Here is an 11,308-nt window from a genome sequence, read left to right on the forward strand (position 1 = left end):
TTTGGTGTTTTACACTTAAAAGAAGGGCTTGGAACTTCCATATAAATAGCTTTGGAGGAAGAAGATATAGGGAAAAGGTTAAAGGGTCATGGGACCTATATGGTGAGGGAGAGAAGCATTAATTAAGGTGATTCGATTTTGATTTGCTCTTTGGAATAACCAATGTATTAATATGATATATTCTCAATGGATATTCAATTTTGGGACTTTCCCCAAAGCTGGCTTTATACCACACCCTTTACAATAAAAAGGAGACTCTAATATAGAGCAAACGAATAACATTCTTTGTTAACATAATCCACTTTCCAACTAAAAAAATCCCCATGACAATCTTGAGCAAAATTTAGATGATTAAGAAAAAATAGATATATATATATCCATATATCCAATACATGATGGGCCATTTAATTGGTAACCTCAAAGCTAGTTAGGTGGCCAATTGATCACATGAAAGAGAATTGAATATTATATGTTAAATCATAGGTTTGAGATAAAGGTGCAAACTATCTAAAAGGTGTTCTATGCTCTATCTATCTAAGCAAATATAGGATGAGAATAAACTCTTAAATATTTCAAATATTTTAGAATATTCGAAGAAGTGGGGAAATTTAATAAAGAAACATTCTAATAACCATTACCTGGCATGGTTTAGGGGGTGTTTGGTTCGGTAAATCAAATGGTGTATATATCGGATATGAATGTTAATCTTTTGATAGACATTCTTCTGAATTATGTTTCTTTCTGAAAAATCGTTTGGTTGCCTTGAGGTAGGGGTGTCAATCGGTCGGACCGGCTCGGTTTCAGTCTGGGTTGAGTCAGTTTCTGTGTGGGAAAGCTAAAACCAAAACCGAACCAATAAGGAAATTCCGATTTCGGTTTGGTTTTGGTTTCGGTGCGGTTTGACTTCGGTTTGTCTTCGGTTTCTTAAGTCGATTTGTAACCGGGTTGGTTTTAGTTTTTGGTCCAGTTTGGGTTCGACTTTCCATACAAATGTATACAAAACTATGCAAATTTTGATTTTTTTTAATGAATTTTGGAGTTTCAGTTTCTTACCAGTTTGATTTCAGTTTCGGTCAGGGTTTTGAGCCGGTTTTGGCTTGGTTTTGGGGTTGCAATACTCCAAATCGAACCGAACCAATAAGGCTTCGGTTTGGTTCGGTCCGTGTTGTTATCGGTTTGGTCCAGCCGGTTTTACCGGTTCGGTTTAGGAATTGACACCCCTACCTTGAGGCTAGTACATGTTTCTCACAGGTTGAGATATTGGCTTCCGTAGAGAACTTCTTTCCGCTTTCTCCTTTTATATTAGGTGGTAAAAAGGTTGTTCAAATCTGAGTTTAAGTGTTGAGGTAAACTCAGATTTGGAACACATCCTTTGTAATATGGTCATTCATGGGAAGTATGATGCTTACTTATGAGGGTCAATCTAGTGGAACCAAACAGCTCCAAAAATTAAGAATTATCATTCTAAAGAATGTCATCCCAAAGATTTACCGAACCAAACACCCCCTTAAGATACCAAAACTGATCTCAGGGTTAGACAAGATCCTGATCCAAATTGGTACATATCGGTCTAGATCAAATAGAAATATCCCTGATTGTCATTAGAAAAATCGGTTTTTTTTTACCTTATTATTCTTCATCCTATTGGCTAAGAATTGGGATTGGATAGAGTTGATATCAATCCGAACCAACCAATTCAAGCTGATCCAATTCCTCAAACAGTGTTTGCATACCTAGGTTGAATTTGAATTTGAAAAAATTTTGACTTTTGAGGACCGGTTGATAAGAGGGTCGATTCTGATTCGAATTAAGAAATCCACTAGATTATATTCCAAATTTTGGTAACTTGAATACCCACCACATTATAGTGAACCTAATCGTTTTCAATAGGGGGATTCATGGCACTAGTTTCCCTTGCATCTACAAATACAAAAGAGTCATTTTCTTGGAATCGAATCTGTTATTTAAGTGGAGGAACAAATGAACAATGCTGCATAAAGTCACCAAAGGCTAGTTTAAAATCTAAGCTGTATCCTTTTTAGATTTCGTCAAGCAAGCAGGATGAGAATCACTTTAAAATCCTCAATTATATATTTTCTCAAAATAATGTCAAGCTAATGTGTTCAATCCGAAGTTGGAATTTGAAAATTGATATTTTGGGAATTTTATAGTCCGCCTTATTAACTCCTCAATTATAGATTTAATTGTTGGAAATGAATGTGCAAACACAAGTAAGAAAATAAGCAAACAATCACACATAAATACGAGGATTAATTAATGTGGTTCGACACAAATGCCTACATCCAATAATAAAATCTAAAACTAAAATACATCTGCGTGTGTGTACGTGTGTGTGTGTGTATGCGCGTGGGGAGAGAGAGAAGTTGATCCGTTTGTAGATTTTTTGTTTAAAATAAATGAGTAATTGTCTAGGAGTAGGGACCGAGTTTTCTTTCACCCACGCTGTAGGAAATTGTTTCACTATAGGTATCGAGGGTACTCCGGTGGAACCATAGGGGAATTTTCGACCCATAGCATAAGGAGAGGAATAATTAACACCCTAGGATAGTGCATGAATCCTACTCCAAAAGGTGGAGAAAAATGAAGGACAGAGCATTTAGCAGTGTGTAAAAGTTATATCATAGAATCAAGGGAAAATTACGCCCCCCTCTTCTATAGTTTATCGAAATTACACATGGATCCAGTGGTTTGATAGAATTACATCCCCCTTCCCTGGGTCTATCGGTGTTAACCTGTTGTTAATTTTAAAAGTCAGAATACCACTTTACCCTTTAACCAAACCAAAGGACTCTCAGAACTGGTCCTCTTCAAGAGTCCTCTAGCGATCTTCCATGGTGCAGAGGACGATCTCCAGGTTTTTCTACCATTACCGGACCTGTTCAATTCTATCATGTATAGAGTTGCAAACATCAAGTTCCTTGACGCTTCTCTGAAAAAAATTCATTGATCATGCAATTTAGTGGAGGTTTCGAGACAAGGGCCTTTTGTTATTGAACAAGATAATCCTAAAATCCTCCTGGCAACTGAGGAATGCATCAAGAAGACGACGAATCCATGAGAGGGAGAGCAGATCTTCATCGAAAACCGCGTGAAGATCATTAAATGGATTGGTAACCTGTTTCTGGAACGCCTCGAGCTCCAATTCCTGGTTGGTAGGATCCTTGTTCCCTTCCATGGAATGAAACGACCTAACGAAGCGAAAGGCGCTGATGAACTGCAGGTCTAGCACCAACTACTCAATCTTCAACAAGTTAGCTCCATCTGGAAATTTCACCGCTAGAATTTTGTCAATAGCTGGATCGGCTAACTTGAGTTTTGGAGATTGGGTCAAAGACAAGGGCTTGGTGCTCTGTACCATGTTTGATACCTATCCCAGACTTGCACGACATCTCTGCACCCCAGCAAAGTTTATCTTGCTTTCTTGTTGAGCTGAACATACTTCATCATTCCATTACTACCACAACTAATAATATTTGCATTTTGTTTTTAACCTTCAAATTCAGATTTCCATAGATTTCCATCCACACAATCAAGAGAAGGTCATCAGAATTCACCATAAAACCTGAATTTTATAAATCGAAAAGATACCCAAATCGTATCAAAAATCCACCCAAGCAACGGCGACATTCCTCTTCGAAGCTAACCCCGATTTCCTCCATGATTTCACCAACATCGGAATCATTGTCACAGTCATCATCGGCAACGGCGACATCCCTTCTCTCACTAATCTTGCCACTGCCCGTTCCTAGGTCGCCGCCAACATTGCCCCTTTTCAGCCACAAACCCTCATCAACGGCATCGCCATTGGAAACGAAATCATAGCCACTGGTGATAAATACCTCATTGCCAAACTCCTTCCGGCCATGAAAACCCTCCATAAGGCTCTTATACTTGCTGGGATCAACAACTTTCAAGTCTCCGATCTACTCCTCACTCTCTTGGTTCCTTCCCGCCTCTGAACCACCTAGCACCGGCAGATTCCGACGTGGGTACGACAAGGTAAGCACTAAAAAAAAAAACCACAAATCATAGTAAGGGTATAGAGATAATCTCACCATAGTAAGGGTATTTTGGATTTTAAATATTATGCTATTAGGTGACATCATCGACTAACAGTCTCAATTTAGCAGGGAGCCAGGGAGCCAGGGAGTAGGGACTAATGAATTGGATCTAATTGTAAAAATTTTAGAAAATCCAAGGAAGGTCGACGTAATTCGTTCAAACCCTTAGATCCACATATAATTTTGACAAACTACAAGGGAAGGGGATGTAATTTTCCCTAAAATCAATGTTCGAAGCTAAAATACCTACTAACATACGGTGGCTTAAATAGCATCAAGGCTTTCAGTAAGCTGTGAAAGAAACTTCTACATGTATAATTGATCAAGATTGACTTTCATATCAATATCTGTTGAAGTAAACAAATACATAATATAACAATATAATGACGAGGAAGTGTTCCTGTGGGTGGGTATGATACTTACACATACGTGAGGGACAATAAGAGCATACAAGAAAATATTCACAAAAGAGTATGGCCCCTGCCCCTAGACATTGGTAGTATTATATCTATGGATTTCGAAGCCTAATCGAAATTCATTTCTACTAAATGTTAAATCTCAACACTCGGTCATGCACGAATGCATTTACATTTTATAATTATTTTTATTTTTAATCTTTTATTTCTGATATTCAGTAATATAAAATAAAATTAGGGAAGGTTACATCTTATAATTATGATTAAATAAAAAAAATTAATAAAATCTTCAAAAAAATCAAAAGTATGTGAAAATACTCGTTCCTTGATTTTAATTATCATTTTTTTTGGGTTTTGACCGATTCTCAACCAATTCTGATCAATTCAACTCCATGTTTAATTCTGGGTTCTAAAACCTTTGGTATATTGATGGGTAAAAAAAGGTTGTGCAAAATTGGTGTAAAGTCCCAGAAATGATCCTGAAAGACTCTTTCGGTTCATGGAAATATATCCTTTGGAAAAAAAAAAACAAATTCATCCAAAATGTCATGTTTACCAAATGGAGAGAAAAACCCAACCCGCTTGTGAGTATGTATATTTTGACACAGAGAGATGCGAAAAGACAGTGCTGCCCCCTCCTCCCCAGAAGCTTCCGTGCCTCTTATCCCATTACCTTGGCTTGCACCTAAGGATGTGAATTTGAAATCGAAACCGTTTATCGAAATCGAATCGAACTATTTACATCGAAACCATGAAACCATTTATTAAATGGTTCGGTTTTAGTTTTAAAATTGAAACAATGATTTGATTTTGATTTTAAAATTTAAACAGTTGTTAAACCATTTAAATAAACAGTTAAACCGATTAATATATACGTAGTAAATTTAAGTCATTCAATGTTAAATTTACATACATTACAATAAAAATTTTAAGTTTACATTAAACAACTATTAAAAAACATATAACAATAAACAATTCAATTCGATGTTACAATTTACATCTATTTCACAAAAAGTTCTAAAGGTCAAGAAGTTGTTTGGATAAAAAATTAGAAAACATAAGAAGACCGTTTAAACCGAAACCATTAATGAAGGGTTTCGGATGAAACCGTTTTTAAATAATTCAGTTTTAATCTTACCTAAAAAATCTTGCACCAAATCGAATCGAACAAACCGTACTGATTAATACCCTTTCCTACATCCCATTACCTTGGCCTGCATGTTGATTTAATGGCCACGTAAGCAGATAGGGTTCTCTTGCTCTTAAGGCTATATTTGGAGGCATAGGAAAGAAAATAAACTAGTACAAAAGACATATAAGGTGCTGTCTGTCCTCAAATTCAATTTTTTTTCAAACTTTTAGAATTGATTCCAAAAAAAAATGACCGTTTTTTATATTATAAGTGCATTGGAAGGAACCTAATGCCGTGCATCCCCCATTGTCTAAGGGTGGCTTCACTAGACTTGGAATCCAATCGTGTGGATTGCTTAATTTGAATCAAAATCCATTGGACTCGATCCTGATATTTTGGAAAGCTAATGCATGCACATGTACGAGGGTTGGTCGGTAAAAGGAAGGCAAATGTGGAAGGTGTTATCGTCGGATGAGCGGTGAGTAGTAGTAAGGATCCAACAGTTGGAAGGGTTCAACATGTATTTCAGTTGTTCGATGCTCATTGTCGATTCATCACTCACTACAGGAATTTTTTTTTTTCTTTTAAGTCCTACTTGGATAGGGGATTGGTTTCCCAAAATGTAAGGTTGGCTTTAGTTTTCCCTCTTGGTCTCTTGCCACATGTTAAGTGTTCATAGGTGAGTTATTTTTAGGTATGTGAGGAATGAGATAAAGTATTGAATTTAGATCCGCTAGCCCTCTTTGTGAACGGATCAGGTTCACGTAGAAGAACATTCTCGTACGTCCTTGGTCCGCGGATTTAGAATCTATTAAATGAAGAGAGTAAATTGATTCTAAATCCATGACCAGGGACGTTTTCGTTCATTCTCGAACGTGAACTTGATCGGCTTTCTCATCTAAGCGTACATGTGAGGATCCAACATTTGTTTTACTCCCTACCATTAACCACGTAAATAGGGATATATTTAAAAGCAAGAGGAAAGTATTATTAATATCGATATCGGTATCAGATCGTTGGATATCAATATGAATCTCTTCCAATGGATTTGTGGATTAATCTCTTCCAATACGTTATTCACCAATTTCCCAAAGTAGATAAGGAGATCAAATGAGATCCACTGGTTACCTAAAATCTCTCAAAAGTGAATATCCTTTAACCTTCTCTACATCTTCTTCTCCAAGCCTTCTCAAACACCAAAAATGGAGAAACAAATTCTCGATTTCTCTCTGGTTCCTTCAGGCCTGTGTCTAATGTTAGCTTACCACATATGGCTTCTCCATCGTATCATAAATCATCCTACGGGCACTATCATAGGCATCAATGGCATCAACAGACGCGTATGGGTTCAAACCATGATGGAAGACACATCCAAGAATGGCATTCTTGCAGTGCAGACCCTAAGAAACAATATAATGGCATCAACAGTTTTGGCATCCACAGCGATCATGCTTAGTTCTGTGGTTGCCATGATCATGGTCAATACCAACGCTAGACAATCAGAGATTGTTTATGGGGCCCACAGTGAATTAGGGTTTTGGATCAAGTTCTTTTCAATCTTGGTTTGCTTTCTTTTGGCTTTTTTGTTTAATGTGCAGTCTATAAGATATTATAGCCATGCAAGTATGTTGATCAATGTTCCTGTGAAGAAGATGATGAGTCCACATTTGACAGGGGAGTATGTGGGGAGGGTAGTGAACCGTGGGAGTTGTTTCTGGTCACTAGGGTTAAGGGCATTTTACTTCTCTTTGCCATTGTTTTTATGGCTCTTCGGTCCTATACCTATGTTTTTGTGTTGTGTTGTGCTGGTTTTTATGCTTTATTTTCTGGACGTGACTCTTGACTTTGGAGGTGTTGTTGGTGTTGTTGATGAGGAAGCAGAGAGGTAAGGTGTGGAAATTTTTTTTTTTTTTCTTTTTTTTCCTTTTTTCAAGTCTACAAGGAAATGTGTGATGGACCCTCTACCATGTAAGAGAGAGATTAGAAATTCACATATTCAACCCAAGTTGAATTGAGTTGTATAATGTCACTAAGGGTGAGAAATTATGCTCTGATGGTCCTTTTTTTTTTTTTTTTTTTTTGGAAAGATGTTGTGCTCATTTTGAAACTAGGATGAAGGAGGATAATACCATTGTTGTCAAATCCTCCATTACCCCCTTTTGGGATTTCATCACAATTATCAGTATCATCAAATGTTCCACTCCTTGTGATTTGCACCTTTTGGTTGATATTCCCCGGATGATTTGGGGCCCCTGTCTAGGGCTTAGCTCCTTTTAGTTATTGTTAGTCTTTTTGTTTTGTTTTAGGGTAGCTTTTTTTATTTTTTTTAGAAAATAATACTCCCTATTTGCACAGCGTAATGAGGGGGCCACAAACATGGGCATTAATAAGGGTGAATTCTTTGAGCTACACAAGGGTGAAAACATCATTTGACCACCTTCTATGTCTAGAAGCACAAGCTGCATGAACAAAGAACATTCTTTTCCATTTTTTTAATTTGATAATTGATTATTAAGAATTATTGGTTGAAGTTTGATGGCATAACTGAAATTGGCCGGGGCATACACCCTAGCAACTGGGGGACGTCAGATGGTTTGTCAAAAGTGGAAGGGGGGATGAAGAGTATGAGAGGGGGGAGGTGAAGAAAAGACTTAAGGGGTTGTATCCGTACATAATTTTTCCTTGAAATTTTTGATAGATTTGTGCAATTTTATAATTTTACCAAGGAATAGGTTTTCAGTTGCTCCTCAAAGTTGGAACGGGAGACATGAAACAAAAGGTGGCCACATTATTCAAAAGAGACATTTTAAGAAAAAAATTAAAAGGTCCATTCTAAGATCAATTATTTAATTTTGGATCCATCAAGAGTTTTTGCATTCGCATCATATCATACAAAATTTCTAAAATGTCCCAATCGTGGTCTTTCACAATCTTCAATCCTTCGAGAACACTACAAGAGACTGCCTCTTAATGCACACCTAGAGATTTTTTATGTAGTATCAGTAGAATAGGAAACTCCAGATTAGGGAAAGAGGGTAAGCACCTGCTTGATCATTAGAATAAATGTATGAAAATAAAATTGAAACCCAGTGATTAACATGATTCAAAACATTAATGAGTTGGACTTAGCTTTAAGAACTAAAACTTGATTTCTGTGAGACCAAATAAAATATTTAGTTAAAATTAAACACTAAAGAACTAGTGTGCAATAGAGAAGAAAGACGAACTAGAAAGGGATTTTATCCTCAATCCCAAGTGTCCAGCTGCTCAAATGTGTTCTAGCAAAAATAAACATGTCAAAGAGTTTCAGCATTGGAGTGGAAATAGTAACATTTCAAAGAGTTTCAGCATTAGAGCGAAAATAGCAACATGAAACATCTAAAATAATCCACTTTCCCAAGATGTCTCTAATAGGCAATCCATTCTATACCAGCCTCCAAAAAAACATCTCAAACATTGGATGAATTTGAGTTTCCAAAATAAACACCATCATGATGAGAAGGGAGAAGACTTAGAAAACCTATTTCAGATAGTGATTGAGTTAGTGCTACTCTACAAATGAAGAAATTTACTAGCAAATTTGGTGGTTAACTTGCTGTGGTTAGACAGTATTAGTGATGATATTTTGATATTTGGGATATAAAAATTCTGTCGCTAAAACCCCCATTTTGTTGTAGTGATGTGTTTGATCTGGTAAGCAGCTTTTTCTTTGACCGTTCTCTTCCCTTTGGTGTTACCATATTTTGATTACATGATTCCTAAGAAAAATAATGTTTCTAGAGTTGGTGATTTTAGAACCATTATAACTCTAGAAACATTATAACCATTTCTAGAGTGGTTAACATGCCGCCGCACATCTGTCTTTATAACTACTGTCGCATAAAGTTAGAGATGGAAAAAAAATTCTGTCCCTAAGTGGTCAATTGTGACAGTTTTCTAAACAATATTTTCATAAAAACACACACACACACACAAACAAACAAACATAACAAAATAAGAAACAAAACTTTCTTTAATATATAGAAATTTTATTTTTTCATGTGGACATTGGCCTAGCCAAGGGGAATCTGGGTTGGGCTAGGGTTTTCAAAAACCTAATCTAACCCAACCTTCCTTGACTACAACAGTGGAATAATCCCCTTCGCTAACACCCTCTTAGATTTTAGCAGTTTTCAAAATAACCCTTCTAATCGGAATGAGATCCTATTTCGATAAGTGTGATTTCTTGCTGCCTAGGTAACAGGAAAATTTTGTCCCACAGTCACAATATCAAATTGAATCATGGAAGCATACATATTTTTTTTACCAATAGTGGCAATATAATTTTGTCCCAAAAACTCAATATCAAATATAAGTATCAAAGCATAATTTATATACAACTCAATTCAACCCCTCTCTCTCTCTCTTAACACACTTACATAGGCAACCAGTGCATGCCAACTGTCAAACAATAAAAGTACATCTTAGACTTGAAAAAGTAAAAAAACCCACACTTACCTCCCTGTTTCCTCGTCAGCAACACCAACCCCTCCAAAGTCAACAGTGAGGTCCAGAAAATAAAGCATAGAAACCAGCACAAGGCAACACAAAAACAAAGGTATAGGACCAAAGAGCCATAAAAACAATGGCAAAGAGAAGTAAAATGCCCACAACCCCAGTGACCAGAAACAGGTCCCACGGTTCACTACCCTCCCCACATACTCTGTAGTCAAATGTGGGCTTCTCATATTCTTCACAGGAACATTTATCAACATGCTTGCATGGCTGTAATACCTTACAGACTGTACATTAAACAAGAAAGCCAAAAGAAAGCAGACCAAGATTGAAAAGAGCCTGATCCAAAACCCTAGCTCACTTTGTGCTCAATAAACAATCTCCGATGTTCTAGCTTTCGAGTTGGCCATGATAATGGCCACCACAGAACTTAGCATGATAGCTGTAGATGCCAAAACCGTCAACACCATTATATTGTTTCGTAGCGTCTGCACTGCAAGAATACCATTCTTGGATGTGTCCTAGAGCCATTAACATGCAATCAAGAACAATATCTCAATTGAGAGGAAACAAGGACAGAGACAATCAAGCTGGAAAGGAAATCCAAAAGAAGAAACAAGGACAGAGACAACCCAAAACAGCCAATTGAGAGGACAGATCAAAGGAGTTTTGGATCAAACAGTATAAATAATGTAGCTTTTGAGATTATTACCTCCATCATGGTTCGGACCCATACGTGTCTGTGGATGCCATTGATGCCGATGATGCTGCCCGTAGGAGGCTTTACGATTCGATGGAGAAGCCATATGTGGTAAGCTAACAATAGACAGAGGCCAGAGGGAACCAGAGAGAAGTCGAGAATTTGTTTCTCCATTTTTGGTGTTTTTACACTTCAGGAAGGCCTTGGAGAAGATGTGGAAGGAAGGTTGAAGGGTTTATTAATGTAATTAAGATGGTCGTAGATTCTCAATGGACATTAAATTTTGTGAGAAAACAAATAAAATGTACCGATTTATTTTGGTTTCAGTTTTGCTTTGAACCAAACCGTAAACCAGAACTTCACTGATAGGTTCAATTATAACAAATTGAACTTGTGCTTCAATTAGCAGAATTCTTCACAAGCAGATCCTCTGGAATGCTAACAAACTCTCTCACAAAAATAGTCATATAAGAAAACTTAAAAA

At 36.9% G+C, this 11,308-nt stretch overlaps 1 protein-coding gene and 1 pseudogene across 1 annotated transcript; one reads left to right on the forward strand and one right to left on the reverse strand.

Annotated features, from left to right (window-relative positions):
* The first annotated feature begins 6,832 nt into the window (after nt 1-6,832).
* Nucleotides 6,833-7,616, forward strand: LOC122062362. The gene has a single exon (XM_042625946.1). The coding sequence runs from the start codon at nt 6,833-6,835 to the stop codon at nt 7,517-7,519; it is 687 nt and encodes a 228-aa protein (XP_042481880.1). The 3' UTR covers nt 7,520-7,616.
* A 2,445-nt stretch (nt 7,617-10,061) lies between these two features.
* On the reverse strand, nt 10,062-11,073 carry LOC122062372 (annotated as a pseudogene).
* Between the last annotated feature and the right edge of the window lie 235 nt (nt 11,074-11,308).

Source organism: Macadamia integrifolia, unplaced genomic scaffold (assembly GCF_013358625.1).
Source record: "Macadamia integrifolia cultivar HAES 741 unplaced genomic scaffold, SCU_Mint_v3 scaffold1006, whole genome shotgun sequence".
NCBI classification, from domain to species: Eukaryota; Viridiplantae; Streptophyta; class Magnoliopsida; order Proteales; family Proteaceae; genus Macadamia; species Macadamia integrifolia.

Bases quoted from the DNA above. Each gene is read 5' to 3' on its own strand.
- LOC122062362 (XM_042625946.1), top strand. From the start codon at position 6,833: ATGGAGAAACAAATTCTCGATTTCTCTCTGGTTCCTTCAGGCCTGTGT.